Genomic DNA, 25521 nt, shown 5'->3' on the forward strand with positions numbered 1-25521 from the left:
GCCAGAGTCAATGAGGGCCAGACAAGAAGCCGAGGAACTCGGCCAGCGGAGGGAGACCGGTAAGGTAGTCCGAGAGAGAGGAGGAGGGGGAAAAGAGGCGGCGCTCACCCGTATCCCTCTCTCTACCGGTGAGCCCTGGCTTTTAAAGGGCAGGAGGAGGCAAAGTGATCATCCGAGCCGCAGTAGAGGCAAAGCCGGTTGGAGATGCGGCGATGGCGTTCGGCAGCAGAAAGGCGAATCCCGCCTAGTTGCATCGGCTCAGTGTCGGGGACGGCTGAGGAAGAGGAACCGGCAGCCGGGGAAGAGAGGAGTGACGTCTCCACATGACGCGTCTTCCGGCGCAGCTCGAAACGTCTCTCAACACGTAGCGCTAGGTCGATGAGGGGGTCGAGACGGGATGGAACCTCACGAGCCAGTACCTCATCCTTGATATCAGCATTTAGACCCTCAATGAAGCGAGCCACCAGCGCCGGCTCATTCCATCCACAGGAGGTTGATAAAGTGCGGAACTCCACGGAAAAATCCGCCACCGAGCGCCTGCCCTGGCGGAGGCTGGACAACAGGCGAGAAGCCTCAGGCCCATGGACAGACCGGTCAAAAACCCGCAACATCTCCTCCTTAAACAGGACATACTGAGCCAGACAACCGGCATCGGTGTTCCAAGCAGCCGTTCCCCACTCTCGAGCCCGTCCCTTGAGAAGAGAGATGACGTAGGCGATCCGGGAACGATCTCTAGCATAGGTGGCAGGCTGAAGCGAAATAACAACCTCACATTGCGTCAAAAATGATAAACATTCAGTCTGCTCACCAGAGTAGCACGGGGGATTATTCACACGCGGCTCCGGAGCCTCCGGGAGTCTCGGGGGAGAGGGCTCTATGCGGAGAAGGTGAAGCTGCTGGGAGAGATCGGTTACTTGGGCAGCGAGAGAATCAACGGCATGACGGGTAGCAGCGAGTTCCTCGTCATGTCTGCCCAGCATAGCACCTTGCAGCTCAATGGCAGCCTGAAAAGGATTATCCTCCGCGGGATTCATGTAGTCTGGTTGGATTATTCTGTCACGGGAACAAAAGAGGACCAAAGGCAAATTAGCAGGTGAGTCTTTTGCTTTAATAAACACAGTTCGAGCCGTACAGGTAGTGGCACTTGGTGAACAAGAAAATAAAACTAAACACAGGCAAAGCCACTCAGATAATGAAACTTAGGAGGTCACAGTCCTTTAAAAGGTAAAGCAAAACTTGTCCGCGTGGCTGTGTAACCAGGGGTAGGCAGACAGACTTGGCCGACACCGCGGCGTTCAAAGGCAGGCTGTGACCGGCTGCGGCAGCAGCGACGGGCTCGAGAGAGAGAGAGGAGAAATACTGGAGCGCCTGAGTTGCCAAGGCTCTTTCCACACACCTCCTCAGCAGAGTAACTGTACAGAGAGCAGACTGGGTAACACACAGGAGAAACTGCTTATCACAGATATTTTACAAAGACTCGACTCGACTGGACAGGACAGGAGCACGGCTCCGTATCTAACACAGAGTGAGACACAACACAACGTGACCATCATATAATAATCCAACAAAGGAAGGGAGAAAAAAGGGAACTATATATAGGGAGGTAAATCACAAGATGAGGAGCAGGTGAGAAAATGAGGAACACCTGGGGGAAGCGCTAATAGGTTAACTAGCGAGTAAATGAGAAAAGGTAAAATAGAGAAAGAACCCAAAGACGTAACATCAAACTAAAAAAAGTAGTCTGTTATAGCCTATATACCTTTTATGATTCGCTACGTGTGAGGTTATAACACCATTATCTGTATTTTAAAATCATAAAAAAATGAACAATGTTTTCAATGTAAAAATACATTCACATACAGTCAGTGTTTATTTGAACTGTGATGAAATGTTCGCGGTAGAAACATCCGTAAAGTTAGGCTATTTGAATTCGAAGGCAGCCACAGTCCGAGGTGAACTAGCGTCTGATAATGCAGACAATTCGGTGAGAGGATCAAACAACGCTGTAGTTCTGTCACCAGACACGTAATAATCTCCATAAATACTAATATTTCTCTGTTTATGCTTCGGTCAGCGAATAACACTCTCAATCAGCCCTGCTGCCGCCATGTTTCCCACGTGAGAGGCCAGGCAATGGAAGTTGTTGGCCCCGCCTTGACGCAGTGATTCACAGGGCGGGGGCGTGGTCAACTCGGAATGCATTTTCAATTGAATTTTGCTACATCCGTTGCGCGCTATGTAAATGAAAATGCAATCCCAAGTTTCCCACCCGTAAATGTAAATGCATTTAGGGAAAATTTCATTTAAACGATCATTTTGCTACAGTTTTTGCTTGACTATGTAAAGCACATCTTATCAACCAGCTAATACATTTCCAATTTAATTTTGCTACATCCATTGCACGCTGTGTAAATGAAAATGCAATCCCAAGTTTCCCATCCGTAAATGTAAATGCATTTAGGGAAATTTACATTTAAATGATAATTTTGCTACAGTTTTTGCTTGACAATGTGAATCACATTATATCAGTTCGGGTAATACATTTCCATTTTAATTTTGCAACTTCTAAAGCATTAAAATATGTATTTAAAACAGGGCTGTAGAAAATGGAAAATGTAAATTAAAGTATTACATTTTCATTTCTATTTTGCACCAAGGATTGCACATAAAAGCATGGAAAATGTAAACTTAAATACAGAAATGCATTGTCATTTTACATATTGCATTGTCATATTGCATATTACATTCTAAATTGAATTTTGCTACCCATATGCTTCCATAGGTTCAATGGGTTATCATCTCATATTTAAACATCAAATGTCAAGAGATACCAGAGAGCCATACATGACATACATGCACATCCCTATTATGAATCCAAAAGCAGTAAATACTCTATGTTTGGATCATCTTTCTAAATCTGATCTTTAATCATTAATTTTTTATTCAAAATGCAGTATTTTTGGACGAATCCTACAAGAGGTGATAAAAAAGTATAAAGACAACATAAACTTTTTTTTGTTGTTGTAGGATGTGTTCTTTCATTTGATGTATCGTATGTTTATGTTTAAAGAAAAGCATTTTCTGGAAGGTATTACAATTTTGTGAAAAATGGCTGGCAACTTTTAAAAAAAAATGCTGGCAGGAAAGAGTTCAAATCACAGTGAGTTAGACCGGTGTCTATTAACTCACCAATTTAGGTATAACGTGACACAAGTAGCTCTCGACCACTTTTATTTTTTAGAAAGTAGCTCTCCAATGAAAAAAGGTTGGAGACCCCTGCTATATAGAGATCATAACATCTGTAATGGATTTATAGACACTAGTCAACATTGAAAGTGGATCATAAAAGTTAATCTTAGGGTGTTTTCAGACCTGTAGATTGATTGATTTGTTTTGAAATCGGGGGTTTAATGGCTACAATGTTGGTTCAGTTCGCATACACAAGGTAATATTTCCAAATGAAGCAGACTTTGTTAATACAAGTCATGTGTGTGTAAACTTTCCTTTAATTGCTCAGATATTGCATCTGTTTATTTTCTGTGATTCTGCTTAAATTGTCTGTCAGGATTAGAGCCCGAAGCCATTTGTTTTGAGAAAAATGGCTGGCTGATGAAGTTATTGGCTGGCTAGCCGGCTCAGCCAAAACCTAAATGACTGCTGCAGCCACCAAACTTTTCATAGCTGCAAATGGCTGAAGCTGCCACTACATGATGTATATGTTATACTGATTAACTAGATCTCGATCTTTACAGGTAATGAGAAATTGAGACTGAGAAAAACTAATATAACAACACACACTGTTATCAGTATTATTTTGGACAAAGTTTTGCACATTTCACTGCATTGAAGCATGCGTTGTGAATTACGCCTGTTTCACACATACTCCGTATGCAATGCGTTTGCTTTGCGTATTGCAGTACGTATGCGGTGGGATCTGTCAAGCATCCGTTATAATAGCGCTGATTGACAGGTGCGCTTCCCTGTCTATCAAACAGATCATTTTGTATAGTTCTCCTTAGAAAAATTAACCATAATTTTAACGGTTGACAAAACGGTTTTTGTCAGAATGATTATGATTTGTATTACCTTAATTTAACTAAAAATTCCATGGTTATGGATCGAGAGTTACGTATGTAACTACGGTTCTATGAATCCCGGATGACCGGCAGAGGCGGTGCTTAAGCACTGAATGATCCATCTCGCGCATGCGCAGGTCGAGTTTTTATACCAACAAAGTCATCCGTGACCCCTGATGCCTACGGAGAGTCTATAACTTCCGGTGACATCAGAGGATCTGTTCCTACAGAATCTTCTCGCGAGTACACAGTGATTCTGAGTGACAGAACGCTCTGGTGGCCATCCGGGATTCATAGAACCGTAGTTACATACGTAACTCTCGTTCTATTTCATCCCTACTGACCGCCAGAGGCAGTGCTTAAGCACTGGATGACACATACCAAAAAAGTCACGAGGAATTTAGCACATACCTTATTGTAAGAGCTTTTAGTGGGTTGGTGTCAAAAATGCCATTCATTTAGTCTGCCAAAGTACCCATAGTGGTGGCGAGGGATCGTACTGAGTTTGTGTCAACCATGGATGCGTTAAACCGGTTACTGAATGGACACTTTTGGATTTTCAAAGATTTTACCTAGAAGGCAAATTCTACCAGGTAATGGACACCTCTAGGGGTGCCATTGAGTTGCGGGACCACCCCCCTCGACCCCCCCCTCGACCCCCAGTGACACGGAACCACTATTTGTCCATTTGCCCATTATTGGTCCGGATTTAGCGCCACACCCCTCGGGACCCCCGGGCACGCCCCCCAGGACACGCCCCCCCTGACACGGACCCACTATTTGTCCATTTGCCCGTTATTGTCGCGGATCGACCCCCTGACCACCCCCCCGACCCCCCCCCATGACACGGACCCACTATTTGTCCATTTGCCCGTTATCGATGCGGATCGACCCCCTGACCCCTCCTGACCGCACCCCTGACCCCCCCCATGACACGGACCCACTATTTGTACATTTGCCCGTTACGTGTTCGGAACGTCCACCCAGACCGCCCCCCCGACCCCCCGACCCCCCCCCCCAGTGACACAGACCCATTATTTGTACATTTGCAAATTAAGTGTACGGAACGTCTCCCCCCACCCTGCCCGACCCCCCCGACGCCACGGACCCGTTATTCGTACGTTCGCAGGCTACTTTTTTGGGAAACGGTCCAAACCGCGAACGGACGTCACGGGCCCTGCTTACGTCCCCTCACGTGCCCTGTAGCGCAGAGTTCGACGCGAAAATGACGTCCCTGTCCGTTTTTGCTCAATTTGGACGCTACCTCTACCCCCTCCTCGTCCACCGGCCGAACGCTCCCCGGCCGTCCGTTTCGCGATCCGACGCGTCTCGGGGTCGCGGGGGACGAGTTGACGCGAACCCTCTACGAAAATAACATTGGTTTAATGGAGAAGTGTCAGTGGCGTCACGCGGCCCCGTAAGGACGCACGGCTTCGAAACGCACGCGGCATCCCGGTGCCGACGGCCCGGCCGAAGAGTCCTGCAGTCTGCCCGCAGAGAACCCTTTGTGAGCCTACTTGCCAACCCTAACCCTAGGCGCTTTGCGATCGCACTAAGAGGCACGGCGAGGGAGCTGTGGGCAGGCCGTACGCTGAAGGCACGCGGGAACAGGAGACGTCGTGCGCGGGCCCTCCGCCGGACGGCACGCCGAATTTCGGGCGCCTAGGCCTTTTCCCGGCCTCGCGGGGGCACTGACAGTTTCCCGCTAAATTAGCGGGTTCGCATACGGAGTCGGATCTGGTCCAAATTCGGCACGCGCGCGCTTGGGGGCCCCGCCGTACGGGCCCTCGAAGCGCAGACCCCTGGGACCTTCTGAAAAAAAGTTAGCGAAACGGAGCTCTATTGGCAATTAACATGGGGTGGCTGTCTGGGCCATCAACAGGATCCTGATGAGTGATTTTGAGAACATTTGGACAACTTGGTCTTATTTTTGAGCTACGTTCTCCAAATTCGGATATGTCGATCGGGGGCCCCCCAGAGGTCATATGACACCGCGCGGGGTCACGAGGAGCGCGTACACAGACCCATTACGGAAAAACGCATTGGTTTAATGGAAAAGTGTCGCTACCCCCCGCGCGGACCCCGAACGTCGCGCGGCCCCGATACGCCCGGCGTGACGTCCCGCCGGGGGGCCGGCCAGGGACGCCGAAGGACGCGGCCGAGGACCTTTCGCGAGCAGAGTTGCGAACCCTAAAACCCGGACTTTGCGCCGGTCCTGCGCGCACGCGGTGCGCCGTCGGAGCGCGGGTGTCGGTTATATGTCGGGCCAGAGCCTTCCGGCAGCACGCGCGCCGAATTCCGAGAGGCTACGACTTTTCCCGTCCTCGCGGGAGACCCGACAGTTTTCCACGATTCGGCCGTGGGTTCGTGCCGGAGTTGGATCGGGTCGAAACTCGGCACGCGCGCACGGCGGGGTCGCCGAAGACGGACACCGGAAGCGCTTACTCCTCGGACGTTCGGAAGAGGAGCCTTAGGGCCGTTTCTCGAGCCGATGCCGGCTTTCGCGGCGGGATTACGCCGTCCCCGTAACTCCGATTCGACCGGGACGCGCGCGGGTCTCCTCGGCCGGACGGCCTCTCCGTGGGAAGCCGAGCGTCGCGGCCGAGACCCTTTCGCGTCACGACTCGCCTACCCTAGTTTTGAGGTTTTCGCCGGGGCGTAGCGCGCGCGCCTTAGACCGCCGGCGCGCGGGTTTCGGATATGTCGCGTCGATTTCGGGGACTTTACGACTTTTCCCAGCCTCGCGGGAGAGCTGACGGTTTCCCGCTAACGACCGTCTGTTCGTGCCGGAGTCGGATCGGGTCGAAATTCGGCACGCTGAATGTCGGAGGTCTCACGAGGCGTACCCCGGAAGCGCGGGCCGCTGCGACGTTCCTGAAAGAATAGATAAAAAAAAGCAACAAATTAAAGACCTATTTATTTTCTATTGCATTTTCTTAATATAATCTTGTTCTTATGCGCCTCTTAATTGTTTTTATTATTTATTGTTTTACCTGTGTACCTGTAGCATGTCCTTCATGTATAAAGTGCACTATAAATAAAAATTATTATTATTATTATTATTATTATGAGAGAGGAGACATGACGTGTCCAGTGCCACCTGAAACTGGGATGGCGCACAGATGAGCCAGTCGTCCAGATATGGGAGAATCTTCATGCCCCGCGACTACAAGTGCGAGAGGGCTGCCGTCACACACCTGGTGAACACCCGAGGGGAGAGGGAGAGACTGAATGGGAGCACTCGGAACTGGAAATGACGCCCTTAAAAGGCAAACCGCAGAAACTGCCGATGGTGTGGAGATATAGGGATGTGGAAGTAGGCATCCTTCAGGTCTACTGACGTGAACCACTCTCCTTTGGCAATTGTACGTAGAACCTCTGCAGTGGTCAGCATGTGGAACCTCAGAACCTTCAGGAACCTGTTGAGACCCCTCAGTTCGAGGATAGGACGGAGTCCGCCATCTTTCTTTGCTACCAGAAAGTAAGTTGAGTAGAACCCCCCGGGGTGCAATAGGGGATTTACTGGCTCGATGGCACCCTTGTCCAGGAGGGCGGACAACTCCTGGGTGAGGGCTTGGGCTTTTGCCGGGTCATTTATGATGGTCATCTTGACCCGGCCATGGGCTGGGGGCCGGCGTCGGAACTGAAGTTTGTACCCGTGGGTTAAAGTTGAAAGCACCCATGGGTCCCTGGTGGAGGCAGCCCAATAGCTGAGCTGCTGCTGGGAAAAACAGCCGACGGCCGACCCCCCGGGGTTCCAGAGGCACGACGGGTTGGAAAGGACTGAGGTTGTCCTGAGGGCAGCCGGTCAGGCACCCGAAAGGTCGGTGCCTGCTGCTGAGCTGGCTGTGGACGTGGGCGCAGAGACCTTAGGTAGCCCCTGGGGTGAGCCTGTGGACGAGAGCTGCGCTGTGGGACAGCTGGAGGACCTCTAGGCCTGCTAGGAGGCGGAACACTTCTTTGAAGCCCGGACAGCTGCTGTCGAGTCCAGCCGGCTTGGACCGTGCGTTCAAGCGCTTTCAGGGCTGCGGAACCAAACAGCTCCCCTGGTTCCACCGGAACACTGCGGAGGGTTCTCCTGCAGGCCTCAGTGAGAGGAGATTGTGCCAACCATACCTGGCGGCGAGCCTGCACAAGAGTAGACATCAACCGCCCCAATTCCCTAGACATCAATGCGAATGCCTGTAGCGAAGCATCGCTAAAATTGTTGACAGAGGCATCCAACTCAGTCTCCTGCAGGGAAGCTGACAAAGCAAGCATCAGGTGGGACATGGAGTTGCCGATGCGTCCCATGCGAGCCGCTGCATCATAGGCCTTACAGAGCAGGTCATCTGTAACCCGGCACTGGGGACGAGGGGACCTAGCATCCGGCCTCAAAGCCTCATCAGGTGAGATGATAAGAGCCGCTATAGTCGGCTCAACTGCTGGCATGCGGTCTAACCCAAACTTCTGTGCATCCTGCATGGCTGCCAGGGTCCGGCCATCGGATGTTGCATGAGAGATGGCCTTAGAATCCCTCCAACATGCCTGCAATTCCCTCAAATACTCCTCCGAAGGGGGCGCAGTAAAGCTGACAGAGGCTGGGACATGCCTGAAAAAAGCACTGGGCGGAGGCGGCTGAGTTTGCGGCACGTCCAACTGGAGACAGGCTAAAGCCATACGAATGATGGCTCCCATAGAACAGTCCTCAACACCACCAGTAGAGCTATGGGATGAAGAACGGGAGCCGGCCGCAGAAGGTTGGGAGGCTCCCATCTGTGGAAGTACCTCTGGCTCATATTCATTAAACTGGCCAGCTGACGCTGCCATGGAAAGCACATCGTCCTCAGACTCCAAGGAGGCTGCCGAAGGGACAAAATCATCTGGCGGCTCTGCTCCAGTCCCGGACTGGAAAGCCAGGAAGAGAGACTTCATAGTATTGAGCTCCGCTGTTAGTTGGTCCACTTTAGAGGCAAGCCGGGGTCCCTTAGCCTTCTTTGCAGGAGTGGGGCCTGCGGCCTCAGCAGCCTGACGTTTAGACTGCCCAGTCTGATCTGGAACCAGCCGCTGGGCTGGGGTCAACTGTCCAATTGACAAAGTAGAGCCCAATAGTTGCTCCACCTCAGCCAGTCTAGCTGCCCTCACTGCCTGAGGCATGATACCGCAGTTCATGCAGGGGTCGTCAGAAAGACCCTCCTTTAAATGTTCGAAGCCAAGACATGAGGGACATAAATCATGGCCATCCTCAAGCTGCAGAGGAGCCATACAGGCCGAGGAGGAGTGGTTGCCAACCATGTTGGCGACTGAGAAAAAAAAAAGGTAGCCTCAGCGGAAACGCTGCCACCAATTAGTCACAGGGGCACACCTATGCTGGGAGCGGGAGCGAAAGCACTGCCTTCACCAGCTAAGGGTAAACTATCCCAATGAAAAAATAGACACAGAATGCAGTACAGATGCCGGGAGAGGGAGCGAAAGCACAACCTTCACCAACAAATGTAGCAAAAAAGAAAAAAGATTAGCTTCAGCGGGAACGCTGCCACCAATCTAGTCACTGAGGCACAAATATGCTGGAACGGGAGCGAAAACACTGCCGTCACCAGCTTAGGGTAACGAAAAAATAAGACACTAAACGCAGTACCGGGAGCGAAAGCACAACCGTCACCGCGAATGCTGTGAAGCCAGTTAAGGGTAAGCGCTATTAACAAAAACCAGCACAACCGAGTTGGCACGAATACAAAAAGCGCAGTTAAGCGCCGAAACGATTAACAAAAAACTGGCACAACCGAGTTGTTGCAAAATACACAAAGTGCAGTTAAGCGCCGAAACGATTAAGTTTTAATTATTAGTTTAATTGAGTACCAGAGACAAAATACTGATTTTACAATCTGGAGTTAGATGTCGGCTGTCAGTCAGTTTTTACAGTTGTTCGTGATTGAAGAGCGCAAAATCAACAAAATGTTGAATTTTTGTGATTCTGCATTATTTGTCATATTCTGTATTAAAAATTTCCAGAAATTAAAAATGTCTGATAAAAATAAATCAAATATAATATCTGTTATTATAAATAGAGTAGACAACTTGGTGAATATTTTTGGCTTTAATTTACTAGCGTGAATGAACAATCCCTCTCATATCACGCTGTATCCTGTTATCATAACAGCCCTGCACCCCACAGTTAACAGTGAATCACATCTTCTGAGTACACATAAAACCATTATCTCTACTATATTCATGAAGTTTAATGGCAAGATATAATGCATTATTTTCATTACGTTACACACATGAAAGTCCTCGTGAAGCCTGCTTGGCACACCTGCTGTCTCATATGCAAGGATCTGGTGAAGAAATATCAAAATGTATTACAATGTATTGTTTTGTAGTCCTTAAAATAAGCAGTGGTGTATTAAGACCTTGTGGTGCCCCCGACCCACCTCACAAATGATCATGCAAGAATCCACTTAATAATTTAAAAGATTTTGTAAGAATTAGCAATTATTACATTTCACAAGGAAACTATCAATATAAACATGTCACTTTTGTTAAACTAAACACAAAAAACAACTCTTTAATCTGACATATAACAACATCTGTAGTTAATGTGCAACTACTCAGTGGTGTAATGCTACATTGCTTGTACTGAACAACACAAACAAAACAATTGCAGTGATATTATGCACAAATTCTCAAACAATTTACAATTGCACTTTTCTGGATTTTTACCAAGCAAAAAGCAGGGAAGTGCAGAAAGACGTTTCTGTGTCATTGTTGTCCTAAGATCATTTTTCACTCACTTTAGAGTAGATAAAGACCTCTCTCCTTCACAGTTAGATACTGACAAAGTTAAATACAGTATAAGTGCAACAAAAACATTAGGAAATGTTGCCTTTAGTCCATTCTGATCAACAATTTGCAGCAGCTCTGCAGGTGAGATCTTGTCTTTGATAAAATGTCTGAATCAGTTCATCAGTCAAAGTTTTATCTGGTCCACTGGATAAGTGATGACAGTTTATCAGCCCTTATTCACTTTCTGTACAGTCCTTACAAAAGAGAACACCAAAATGATCATAGACCTCTTTGTAAGCATCAATACGTCTGGCCGGTCATGATTTTAGTCTGTACAAAATTACATAATATGCCTCGACCTTAAATCTCTGACTTACATCAGTAAATAATCCTTCATCAGATGACTCATCAGCAAACCGCTTTTTTTTCCTTTGCAGCAAACGTCATATTGTTAAGTCTGAGTAACACAGAGAGCACGATCAGATTCATCTACCTCAGCAAACTGCTCTCGTAGTGCCAACATAAAAGTGTAATGACTGCAATAGTTCAACAGCAGTGGATAAGTCCATGTCGCCTTTTTGCAGATGAACGCTTGTTGCCTTAAATCTGTTTAGCAGCCGGTTCCACAGTGTAGTCATTATCATCGTTTCCAGATTATTTATCTTACCAGTGAGTGCGGCAGCATGACGTTTTGTGTCTGCTTTTTCTTTGCAATCTGCAGCAATTTTTGCAAGTGCTTTTTTTAAGAGCAATGTAGTTGACAATTTGACAAGTCCAACCCCAAGTCTTGCACCATTTTTAGTAGACACTCAGCAAGGCTTGCACCTGTGTGGCTATGGATGGGCTCAAATCCAAGAAATCTTTTTAACTTCTCTTCCCTCAGCATTAACAAATCTAAAGATAAATGTCAACTGATCAACATGGGAGAGGTCTGGGGTTGGCCTCGATATTTGTTTTGCTCTGTTTATTAAAGCAAGCATGTTACGTCTGTGATCAGCACTCTTTTCATAGTCGGATATCATCTCAAGATGTTTCCAGTCACAGAAGCCTGTAATAAATGTATGATTTTGTGAGGAGAAAAGTTTGCATGAATAGCAATAAACCAACTCAGTTGACGGGGAGTACAGTAGCCATTCCTTAGGAACAATTTAGTTGTTTTGGAGACGAGACTGTAATAATTAATTTAAGAGAACGTGTTCTTCCCCCATTCCACAATCTCGTACAGATGTTGGATATTTGGCAGTCTGATGCTGATAGACGGCAGCTCCACGTTGTAAACTCTTCACTCACTTTTTCTGTGATGAACCCCCACAAGACCAGACCACCAGGAACAGCAAACCGTTGATTGTCCGTTTCATCATCCACCTCAGTCTGGGTGTAGGAGTTTAAGTCTAGCTGTTGGTCGATTGTTTCTGGATGCTTCGGCTCATCAGGTGCACTTCTGTTTATTTGATGGTGTAACGTATGCTCTAAATGATGCGAGTGAGAAGTGAATCCATGTGCAAAAAGTGTTTATTAGTAAAATCCCATAAAGGGCCAGCAACCAAATCCAAACAGGGTAAATCCAGTAAACGTAATCCAGAAACAAGCGAGAGGTCAAGGCAGGCAGAGTCACAATCATAAATCCAGATAAACAGGCGATAGATCAAGGCAGGCGGCAGACAGGCAAATAATCCGATAAACAGGCGTGGGTCAGATAACAGGCAGATACAAATACAGGATTCAGGAATAACAAAGAACAGGTCAGGTAACAGAACAAACAGGTAACAGGCTGGGCATACGAATGTAATATACAGCAGCTAACAGGTGAACAGGAAGTGACTTATATACAGAAACAAACAGGAAGTGTGAAGCGTGACATGGCATGATGAGTTTCAAAATAAAAGTCCAAACAGAGCAGAGAATCAAAATACAAGAACAAATAACAAAAATACACAAAATACAAGAAAATACAAGACAAAACCTTACAGAATCCCCCCTCTAAAGGGCGACTCCCGGAGCCCAACATTCAAAAAAACAAAGTCCAAATAGAGGGTGGGCGGGCGGGCCGGCCAGGACCTCTTGGCAAGGCAGGGCAGTTCATAAGAGGTCCTGGGTCATGAGGCCAGGATGGTCCAGGGTCGTGGGGCCAGCATGGTCCCGGATCATGGGGCAGATGTGGGCCTGGGTCATGGGGCAGGTGTGGGCCTGGGTCATGGGGCAGGTGTGGGCCTGGGTCATGGGGCAGGTGTGGGCCTGGGTCATGGGGCAGGTGTGGGCCTGGGTCATGGGGCAGGCTAGGACCTGGGTCATGGGGCAGGCTAGGACCTGGGTCATGGGGCAGGCTGGGACCTGGGTCATGGGGCAGGCTGGGACCTGGGTCATGGGGCAGGCTGGAACCTGGGTCATGGGGCAGGCTGGGACCTGGGTCATGGGGCAGGCTTGGACCTGGGTCATGGGGCAGGCTGGGACCTGGGTCATGGAGCAGACATGGGGCTATATCATAGGGCAGGAATAGACCATGAACACAAGGAAAGGAAGGGTCCGAGCATACTTCGGCCTCCGCCTTGGTGTCCTCTGCCTCCTTCCTGTGTCCGGGTACTACCCCCCCCCAAAAAAAACTTGGGAAAGCTCCCACTGTCCCAGGTGGCGATGTCTTAGATGGTGAACCAGAGGAGTTCTTAGAGCCAGGTGAATCAGACAAGCCAAGTGAGCCAGACGAATCAGATGAATCAGGTGAGTGAGATGAATCAGATGAATCAGACGGGACAAGTGAGTCGGGCAGGACAGACGAATCAGGTGAGTCGGCCAGGACAGACGAATCAGGTGAGTCGGCCAGGACAGACGAATCAGGTGAGTCGGCCAGGACAGACGAATCAGGTGAGTCGGCCAGGACAGACGAATCAGATGAGTCAGGCAGATCAGATGAGTCAAGCAGATCAGATGAGTCGGGCAGATCAGATGAGTCGGGCAGATCAGATGAGTCGGGCAGATCAGATGAGTCAGGCAGATCAGATGAGTCGGGCAGATCAGATGAGTCGGGCAGATCAGATGAGTCGGGCAGATCAGATGAGTCGGGCAGATCAGATGAGACGGGCAGATCAGATGAGACGGGCAGATCAGATGAGACGGGCAGATCAGATTCAGGGTCTTGAGGAACCTCGGGAACAACAGAGCAGAAGGCAGACCAGACGCACCACAGGGCTATGGCAAATTCAGGTAGTACTGAGTTAATGAGACATACCTCAGCAGTAGTCGATTCAGGCAGGGCGGCCATCTTGATGTCAGGTGCTGGGTGAATAATAGCCCTCATGAGTGCAGGTGTGGTGGTGATGATAGCTCTCTGAAGCTCAGGTGCCGGAATGATGGTAGCTTTCTCACAAACAGGTGCAAGTGCAGAGACAGGCAGGATGGCGGCCATTTTAGGAACAGGCATGGTGGCGGCCATTTTGGAATCAGGCAGAACATAAACAGGTTTAGGCAGAACGGGCAGAACATGGCTAGGTGTGTGGTGAATATTCCCTGGTTCATTATCCACCACACCCACAGTGAACGGAGAACCACACAACAACAAAGCAAAGTCAATATAACTCTCAAGGGACCAGGCAGACATATTGTGTGGCATACACAAACGCAACCACTCATCAAGAGCATTATAAAAAAATGGTTTTAAAGTGTCCTCATCATAATGCACTTGATTACTTAAATCCAAAAAGTCACTTACAAAATCCTCAATGGGCCGGTGGTTCTGACGGAGTGCAAGTAGTGCATAAACAGGTTTCATGGTGCTGGTGGGAGATTACTGACCTTTGCTGGATTCCGGGTTATGGCTGTATATTCTGTAACGTATGCTCTAAATGATGCGAGTGAGAAGTGAATCCATGTGCAAAAAGTGTTTATTAGTAAAATCCCATAAAGGGCCAGCAACCAAATCCAAACAGGGTAAATCCAGTAAACGTAATCCAAAAACAAGCGAGAGGTCAAGGCAGGCAGAGTCACAATAATAAATCCAGATAAACAGGCGATAGATCAAGGCAGGCGGCAGACAGGCAAATAATCCAATAAACAGGCGTGGGTCAGATAACAGGCAGATACAAATACAGGATTCAGGAATAACAAAGAACAGGTCAGGTAACAGAACAAACAGGTAACAGGCTGGGCATACGAATGTAATATACAGCAGCTAACAGGTGAACTGGAAGTGACTTATATACAGAAACAAACAGGAAGTGTGAAGCGTGACATGGCATGATGAGTTTCAAAATAAAAGTCCAAACAGAGCAGAGAATCAAAATACCAGAACAAATAACAAAAATACACAAAATACAAGAAAATACAAGACAAAACCTTACAGAATCCCCCCTCTAAAGGGCGACTCCCGGAGCCCAACATTCAAAAAAACAAAGTCCAAATAGAGGGTGGGCGGGCGGGCCAGGACCTCTTGGCAAGGCAGGGCAGTTCATAAGAGGTCCTGGGTCATGAGGCCAGGATGGTCCAGGGTCGTGGGGCCAGCATGGTCCCGGATCATGGGGCAGATGTGGGCCTGGGTCATGGGGCAGGTGTGGAGCGTGACATGGCATGATGAGTTTCAAAATAAAAGTCCAAACAGAGCAGAGAATCAAAATACCAGAACAAATAACAAAAATACACAAAATACAAGAAAATACAAGACAAAACCTTACAGATGGGTGGTGTCTCCGTCAGTAATTGATTACTCAACAGAGCATAAATTTGCATCATTGTTAGTGCTGCTAACAGACTGCTCGGCACCAGTGCGAAAAAAAACTGCATATTTGTGGGATTTTGTGTAAAGTGGCTTAATGTACTTTTTTTGGTTATGCCACTTAGCTGCTGCCGATCATTTTCCAAAAAGCTGTTGTGCACGTCACGCTTACTTAGTAGATGAGCAACTTACATCTTAAAGAGCAAGTACTTTTGTAATTTTATAAAATATTTTTTTATTGCTGGTTTCAGTTGGTGCCCCTAAGACTTTGGTGCCCCTGGGATGATTCTAAGGGCCCATGAAATTTTTGGGGCCTCAGCCAAGGACTGTGCCGCACACACAATCCCCTTAAGCTGAGCCCTCTTAGCTCTGCCCCGTCTTTACTCTGTTTTTTAGCACCTTCTTTAATCCATGGTCTCACAGTGCGCGTGATCTTTAGAAGAGAACAAGGTGTGTGTATTTAATGCTAATTTCTATGATATCTTCCTTCCTATAAATGCACTTCCTTACTATAAATGGAGTTTACACAATGTGACGCTGGAGCAATACAATGCAGTTTTCTTTCCACTATAAAGTCTTCGCACTGTTCACCCCAGTTTAAAAAAACACAAAGTGATTTACGTTCCCTGTTTTATGTTATGATTCTAACGAGAAGTCAGCCCTTATAAGCTGTTTTAATTAACGTAGCCCGTATAAGCTAATTAACATAAACTAGACATGCTATCGGTTACACACTTCAATGTTTTGTAACGCAATATGCCAAGAAAGGATTTTTATGCAGTGGTGAATCAAGTTGATTGTGATAAAACTGAAATGCAACTAAGACTTAACTAGTCCAGTTATGTATATTAAAGCTTCTCACCTTGCAACAGGTTTAGGAAATCAATCTGTCGTAATCTGTTATAGTTGTTGTAGTTTGTTAGAGAGATGGAGACGTTTATCTACAGTTGTCCTTCATTTCATTTTAGAGCCCCGTTGATTAATAAACAGTCTTAAGAATCATTTACGTTAAGAGTATAGCTGTTTTCTCGAGTTCACGTTAATGATCTGTCGTTATTTTTGCTTTAGTGTAGCTGCTGGTGTGTGAAACCTGTTCTTCGCCTCATAAATAATGCTAATAATTATAATACAAGCTTTGGTCAAGCATTTTTGACCCAGTCTTATTTGAGGCATAAGGTAACTGTATAGAAAAGATGCATTGTTGTTGTTCGCCATTTTTAAATGTACAATGTCATTGATGTGTGTAACAGCTCAAGTATACAGTATGTCATTGAGACGGTCTCTGAAAATCAGACTAAAGCCTCAAATCTTATTGTGAGATAAAAGCATCACAGTTTAATTTCAAGCATTAATTTCACTATGATTTCAATCTGACATGACATTACTCAGTCAACATTAAATATATCAAGTTCATATTTTCACAAAATGTTCTTTACATTATGTAGGATGATTTTATGTGGAAAACAGTAAATCACAAATAAATACTTCAGCTGGGTTTTCACAGGCATGGTCACAATTATCTTAAATCTATGTTTAATAATGTTGCATTTTCTCTGATTATTTGATTACTGTAATGTATTTTTCAATTACATTTACATTGCACAATAAATTATCTTAGCTGCAGACATTGTAAGTATCTATAAATGCTGTTAATTGTGGTCAAAACAATAGCAAAAGAAATTGTTCTGTATTATTAAATTGCAGACAAAGATTTTGAATAGCTACAGTAGGTTGGATTGTGTGTTTGGTGCGAAATGGGTATGGTGGGGGCCCGACCTCATATTCTTTCATAGGGCCCAAAATTGCTAGTGCACCCCTGCCGCCAACAGCACAACATATCCCGGGAAAATTGTAATCTTGTTGTGAACCTCTTGGGAGTGTTTTGTTGATCTTAATCTGGTAGTTGTGTCTGCTGTGAGCATAGACTAAAGCAGTCCGTCTCTGCCGTGTTCACATATGACTAAACAAACTGAACCAAGGAGAAAAAGCACCAGATTCTGAAACATAAACTCAGGTCTGAAAACACCCTAAGATGTCCTCAGACAAGTATTGTTCAAAATTCAAATACAACATTTATAAAAAGTTTTGGTTCACTTTAAATGTTGAATGGTGTATTTTAATTTAATCTCAGTAATGTATTTGATAACTGAAGCTGATTTTATTCAACATTCATCACAACACTTTAACTCTTACTGAAAGTCACAAACATTAAACATTAAAATTGAATTATGAACAAAAGTAAAAAACAAAAATCATTCAGAAATAAAAACATAAGAGAAAATTTAGTGATGTCTGATGAGAGAAATCTGATTTCATTACTGTATAAAAATTAATCACACAGTTAATATAAACATAAGCTGATGAAGTTCATTTTCTTGTAAATCTCACTGATGTGTTTCAGTAAAACACAAACACACATAAATGAAACTAAAATGAAAATGTTCATAAACACTAAATGATGACAGGAAGAGAAACAAATTCAACTCACTGTAGATTTAATCTGTGTGTGAACAAACTGTGTGTCTCTGTTTTCTACAGGTTGATGAAGTGTGATATCACAGATGAAGGTTGTGTTGCTCTGACTTCAGCTCTGAGATCAAACCCATCACACCTGACACATCTGGATCTGTCTAAGAATTATAATCTAAGAGATTCAGGAGTGAAGCTGATCTCTGATGTACTGAAGAATCCTGACTGTAAACTGGAGATACTGTGGTAAGATAATCTCTCTGATAGTCACACATGTACTGAGGTTTAGTTAAACATAAACTGTATGAAAAAAAACACACTAAAATGTAAAGTATCTGGGCCCGGTTCCCCGATAACGTTCACTCTTAGCGCACTAAGAAGACTCAAAAAGATATATCTTACCAAAGTTGTTTGTGTTTCTAAGTGTGTTCCCCGAAGTGTCTCTTAGGAAGCTTCTTAACACGCTGCCTCTAAGTTAGGCGTAACAATGTCGCTGTCTCAAGTGAAGGTGCTGAATTATTTGCGATCGATCGCTCAGGGATCGATTTTCCACTTCACGCAAAGGTGCATTACGACGTTAAGAAAGACAACACGTTATATACAAATGGAACATTACTCAAACTATTCCAGTAACATTTATTTTAACATGGTTTAAGTTATCCGTAAAATATAGACTAATAATTAAGTTATCAAATTGTCAGTAATATAGACGAAGCGTGTATCCCTCTCTAATCATCCACCCTCATTATCCCGTTGTGCCACTTGTGCCGCTTCTTGACATGGGTTTAACGACTTTTAAAAATGATGATATACACTTTTATACTAATGGTAAGGTACTTAACAATCAGAATTGATTGGCAAGCAGCTGCGATTACTTCTGTTTAATGCGTTATTGCTTACCATTAATGTTTGCAATAAAAAGCAACCTAGTTAGATAGAGAATATGATCTGAGAAGATCCAGCAGCTCCATAATGAGTTGTCTTGGGAGACAATTTTTTTTTTTTAATTTAGCAATGTCAAGCAAAATGTCAAAAGGTTTAAGGGTTGCTGAATAAAAAAAATTGTTTCGGAGTTACCGGTGTTGTGTGGAAGTCTGTTCCCTATGTTTCCCTTTAGTGTAGTGTTTTTATCACATTATACGTTTATTCTTTATATACATTGAAAGTTTTAATGGCTACTGAGATGTATATGTGTGCATTTATGTAATGTATCTTGACTGTTTTTGATTATAAGTCAATTATTTTTACAGTATGAATCATATTATATGTATAATATATATTTATTATGTATGGAAACATAACAGTTTTAAAACAAACAGTAGGGAAAAAAGAGCTATATGTTAAAAGGCATAAAACTGTCAAATATGAAATATTAAATAAATTGTATAATAGAATACATGATATTATTGCTTTTTAGTATAACCAGTTGAAATCTTTAATCTTTCTAAATAAATAATAAATGTAACGTGATGAAAACGCTATAAACATAGAGGGAACAGACTTCAATGAGGAACTTTGATTCATTAGTTCTGATACCAAATAAAGTCAACTGCATAAATAGTCCTGTATCCATTGCAAACATATTTTATTATAAGTCTTAAAATGTCCATAACATAAAATCATTGTCAGCATACCATAGTTTGACTTGTACTGCGCTGCGCTGATTTATAAAGACTGCTGCACAGTGGTGGCGATAGCGTTTTGCTCTCAAACAACGCTAAGAGAGAGCTTACGAATGGTCCAGACCAACCTTACGAAAGTGTGACTTACAGAAGATATACTTAGCGTACGAACGTTTTGGGAATCGTGCCATAGAGTTAAGAGAGAGGTTAAGAAATAGGTTAAGAACTACTTAGCAATAAGAACGTTTTTAGAAACTGGGCCCTGATCAGTAAGCAGATACATCAGCAGTCTCATGAATAATTATGATGTTGTGTTGTTAGATTTCCCCTACACACCTGACTGACTGAAGTTACATAACCGTGTAGACAACACACACAAGACATTTATCCTCACCGGGTGTCCACAGAAGACAAACACTCAAGAGTCACACAACATCTTGTCCAAAAAAAAAATGAAAAACTATGAAAAAAAATTATTCTTTGATGCATCATGATGTGGACGATTCTGAATCAATTCACAAATGTCAAGAATTTATTCTTAAAAGTTATTTTACAAAATAATAATGTGACGTTATCAGAACCAAACTCAACTGCGGGAGGGGTGCTGCACACGGACAGCTTGAGAGCACGCACCGCACGAGCACCCACAGCGGAGCTTACACGAGCAGAAGAGAAAGAAAAAACAAATACATCTAATCCTATTTGACTAATCCTAAACTACAAGAAAACAAAATACATGTTGGGATGATCTTCATCTGCCTTTTCTCTGTTCAGTGAGCGGCAGGAAGAAACAGCGCCTTTCATTTACAAACTCATCTGATGTGCTAATAGCGTTTCCAAAAACCTGCTGCTAAATATTTAGATATAGATAAGAACATGAATATACTTCTGTAAAAATATGCACATCATTTGTTATTCAGACGGAGGCGCTGGGTATGCTGCATTAGATAAATACAGTAATACTGCCAAAATCACTGTGTATAATGATGATGATTAGATGATATGTCAGTTAGAGTTACATATTGATATGCTGGTTAATATATTAATTTTATATGTCGATTCTGAATCGATTCATGAGGGTCCAAATGATTCCCACCCCTAATGAACACAAACACTTGAGGAAATAAGATCATGTGTTCAACCTGACAGACTCCAGTCAATGTCTTTGAATATGATTTCACGAGTTCACACTTACAAATAATTCAGAATAGAGTTATTAATATGCGTATTTGGCGTGCTGTCCGAGGAGAGGGCTCCGAGCTCGTTAATGGACTGAGCCCGGAGCGCTTCCTGCCGGGGAGAGGGTTCCGGGCTCAGCCTTAGGCCCGAACCCAGAACAATCCCCCCTGTTCTGGTTAGTAAGGTGACTATGCAATCATGCAGAGAAGGGGAGGTGGAGGGATGCTGAAACTATCGAGGAATGAGGGTGAGTTGGTTTCCAGTCTATATAGGTTTCTGTTGATGCCGATCAGGTGGATAGCTGATTGCTGATTGTCAACAGCTGGTCATAGTTGAGGTGATTAGGTTGATTATTTGAACGTGTTCCTCCCGAACTTTGTTAATAAAACATCATTTTATCACGGTCGAATCCTCCTCATCAGAAAGAATACAAGAGTTTATATAAGATAGATACAGAACAAAGTCACATCATTTATCTCTAATATAATTTATTCTTCATATCTGCAATTCAGAAACTCCTCTCTGTTACCATGCAGACAAAACAAAATTTAACTTTCTTGATGACCTCAGCTTTAACAAGTCATGGGGTTTTAAATTGAAATCATTTTACCACACATACTTCATCTATTTCAACACATTTTGTTGTCAAAAGCATACAGTACAAATGTTCAAACCTGTAAGGAAAAGACATGTTAGTTATAATTAGTTATGATTCATTTTAATTTCCTTCACCACATGCAACAAAACTCCTCTGTTAAAATGTCAGAAAATGTAGTTTGGTGTTTCTTTGATGAAATCTTTGCTGATATTATTGTGTATGAAGAGTTTTTCTCCTCGTCGTGTTGTTTTTATAAAGATGATTAAAAACATTCATCCATCATTGACACTGACACACACATTAATAATGTTTCTATAGATTGAGTGAAATTGATCTTTAAACACTGTAACATCTTTAAATGTAAGATCAGAGTTATGTTATCTCCAGCTGATATTCCTCCTGTAATAGAGGAAGATTTTTACATCAAATACCTGATGAGAATTACAAGTGTGAGTCATGAACTCAATGCAGATTTATGAAGAAATGTTCATGTGGTTTAGGACATCTAACACTAATAGTCAGCTGTGTGATGGATTTATTTGACATTTAAACACACAGTGTCTCAGTTACTGAGGGATTGAAAGAGGAACATTACATGAAGAGATGGAGGTTACAGATTTGTGGACAAACTTTGTAGTTTTGTATAATTCACATAAAGTCTCTGTTCTCTTCAGGTTGAGTGAGTGTAATATCACAGATGAAGGTTGTGTTGCTCTGACTTCAGCTCTGAGATCAAACCCATCACACCTGAGAGAACTGAATCTGAGCTGGAATAAACTCACAGATTCAGGAGTGAAGCTGATCTCTAAACTAAAAGATGATCCACATTATAAACTACAGACAGTACTGTGAGTAGAGCTTAAATAAATGTATAAAGTAAACTCATGCAGTGTCATTTAAATCCTAGAATATAAATATTAGAAATAAATGTAAATTGATCTGCTGCTGTTATAGGCTGTGTATCCTTTAAACCCAACAAACAAAAAATATGAAGTGTACATGAACAACACTTGATGCTTTGTCAGATCAACACAATAAGAATTAAATCCAATGTCTGAGTCTGTTCACTAACTGTGATATTGAGTTTGTTCACTCCAGGATTTAATACTGTGATCTTACTCTTCTTACACATTATATACGATGTTTGTTAATGGGGTTTGTTTGATAGGCCGACACCTCTATAGTTATGCACACTTGACTAAATGTTCATCTTAAACTCTTTTTATAACAACTTGGTTTTTATTTCATGTTTTAAGCATTATTTATCAAATCATCAAAATACAGACAGAAATAACAACACAAACACAATATATACACAACAGATAAACACAAAGTACAGATGATAAATGATAGATATGAAGATTAGAAAAAAGAAGAGAAAGTCAACTCTTAAAATCTGATGGACACTTCACACAACTCTCTGTCGAGCTTTGACATTGATGCTGTTTCTCTTTATTTACACGACTGTCAACCTCCAGGACTTTAAAAATAAAGCATCACCTTCATTTTCTTACAGTTTGTGTGTGAACTCATAAAACTGTCAGTGTGTCATTATATTATACTACATACATATCAATACATTCATCTCTTACATTGACATCAAATATTCAGAGGAAATAGATGAAATGTGTTTTTGTAATGTTGTAGCTCATGTGTATGTGATAAACAGATTGTTGACATGTTTATTATGTTGAAGATTTCATTTCTATCACTGACTGACAGCACTAATAGTTTGTTTTTCTATCTCTTCATCTGACACTGATGATGATCTCATATCTGATTGACTTTCACTTTCATTTTTATTCAGGACTTCAGGACAAAGACTGTCAAGTAGATGGTAAAGATGTAAAGATGTCTGGTCTTCAGTTTGATCTGATGGTGAATAAGAAGACACAATAGTTACATCACTTCCTCTTAACCGTATGAGTTGATTATTCAGTACAGGATCTGATCTGTGACTTTATCCAAATCTGACTTTGAAGTGTTGGAGGTAAATCTTCATCCTAACTCAGCTTCTGTCTACACATTTCCTATAAGAGCGATTTATCAGTCAGTGTAAGAGGAGCAAGAAATCTCATAGGATCATAAACTGAAGTAAATACTGACAAGATTCCTCTTCTTCTACACTGTTGGGGTTTTTAACTTCATCTTAAACTGAAATGTGTTCAAGTTCAGCACAACATTGAAGACTCGCAGCTTATTTATCTCTAAATCCAGATATTGGATGTCTTTGCTTTCGTGTTCTTCAGGATCTGACTGCAGGACTTTTTGATGATTATGAGATCAATTACAAAAAAGTTCAGACACTGAATGAAATGTAAATAAAATCACAAAGTTTAATAAAATGATAAAGTTGACATTTCAGTTTTGGTCTATTGCTGTTGATTATCTGTCAGACGCTTTCTGAACGACAGACTCAAACTGCACCATCTAGTTGACAAACACAAACTTTATAATAACAATAATTATAACACAACTTATACAACGGGTCTGTTGAATGCTGCATTCTGATTGGCTGAGAAATGTTCTATGGGTGTTGATTATTTTTCTGTAAACCGCACACCTAACTTTTCAAATGTCTTAAAAATAGGCACTAGAGCAATGTTTGTGGTAACCGTGGTATAAGAGGAATAATTGACTCCGGTCCTTTGAATTATTCGAAAATAATGCACACCTGCGGTGTAACGGCATTACCACCTTGGTGTGCATTATTTTCTTATAATTCAATAGCCCGTCTTCAATTATTCCTTACACATTATATGCCTAATTCAAAATAAATGTAAAAACAAAACAGTAAATTCATACTCAGTGAACAGTACATTAGGTCATTATTATAATTTGTACAATCTTGAGGTAAAATCTGTGCATAACAAACTGCACTATTTGCACACAATAGACAATTAATGTGATGATCAATGTAAAAATGTTATGACTTGCAGACGTGTTCTAATATATAATTGATAGAAGAAGTACTACAGCAGGGATCGGCAAGTAACTTTGGCCGCGGGCCAATATTTTTTTAGCCAGTAGATGGCGGGCCAACTGTTGTTGGCACACTTACGTCTTATTTTGAATTAGCCTAGTATAGGCTATCTGATCTTTTGTCAAGAAACATTGTCTTTATTTCCTATTTAAAAGACGAAAGACGGCATTAAAAATTGCTAAAAACATGGTAATGGGTCTGTGTATCATTCGTTCGATCGTTTTTGTTTTTCAAATTAAAAAATTAACCACCACGGTTTTTCTGATTGTGTGCTCAGATAAAAAAAATTAATTACTGGATTAGACATTTTTTTTATTTAACTCCTTTATAGGCAGTGCTTTAAGTGGCCCAAAAGAAGTGCCGGTACTCTATTTTTCTTTCTTTTTTCTTTTTTTTGCTGACTGGACTTCTATATTGAAGGGGTTTTATATTCAGCAGTCAACAGACGAGCTTGTAAAAAATAATAAATCCTTATATAAGTTTGTGGATTTGCTTGAGCTAGAATTAGCTATTGAACATACATAAAATGTGCAAAAGGTAGATATACAAGTAAAATTTCAGCATGGTCAAATGCTAAAACTAGTTGTTCAGATAGAAAGAGCTTAAAAAGGGTGATTATTTATAGTGACTCTGCATATGTGATTGGTGCAGTATATATGGAACTGCCATATGGCAGATAGGTGGGTTTGAAACCAGTAAAGGCCGGCCTATAATAAATGCTAGCGAAGCCTGACACATAATACAGGCTGTGAAGGTACCTAATGAAGTGGCTGTTGTCAACTGCCTAATAAACCACTTATATCCCCAACCATGGTTTCCCAAGACAAAGTTAGATCTGACAAACTGACAAACACGCACTGGAATTGATATATAGTTTCGGGGCTGCTCATCGCCCCAATGACAGAGCAAAGCTGACATAATGAACCTGACTTTGACATTAAAACTTGACTTGACAACATCTGTGCACAGACAAAAATAACATGGCTTGAGGCATTACCAATTGCATTAATGTCTATTCGCTCTTCTGTTAACAGGATTTCTGGTTTCACATCCTTTGAATTGCTTACAGGTCGACAGTTTCCAGGCCCACGGAACGCCTTGGTGTAGGATATAATCCTGCCACTAACTGA

General features: G+C 43.2%; 2 protein-coding genes across 2 annotated transcripts in view; both read left to right on the forward strand.

The window, feature by feature from the left end:
* The window catches only part of LOC141361723 (protein NLRC3-like), an 843841-nt gene that overhangs the window by 490932 nt on the left and 327388 nt on the right, over positions 1-25521 (forward strand). The window lies entirely within an intron of this gene.
* The window catches only part of LOC141361548 (uncharacterized), a 76920-nt gene that overhangs the window by 50056 nt on the left and 1343 nt on the right, over positions 1-25521 (forward strand). Inside the window, exons 2-3 of the mRNA XM_073863035.1 lie at positions 18079-18255; positions 22083-22256. Coding sequence (XP_073719136.1) covers positions 18079-18255; positions 22083-22256 — 351 coding nt within the window. The remainder of the gene's footprint in view (positions 1-18078; positions 18256-22082; positions 22257-25521) is intronic.

The sequence above is a fragment of the Misgurnus anguillicaudatus genome, chromosome 24, assembly GCF_027580225.2.
Source record: "Misgurnus anguillicaudatus chromosome 24, ASM2758022v2, whole genome shotgun sequence".
Lineage (NCBI taxonomy): Eukaryota > Metazoa > Chordata > Actinopteri > Cypriniformes > Cobitidae > Misgurnus > Misgurnus anguillicaudatus.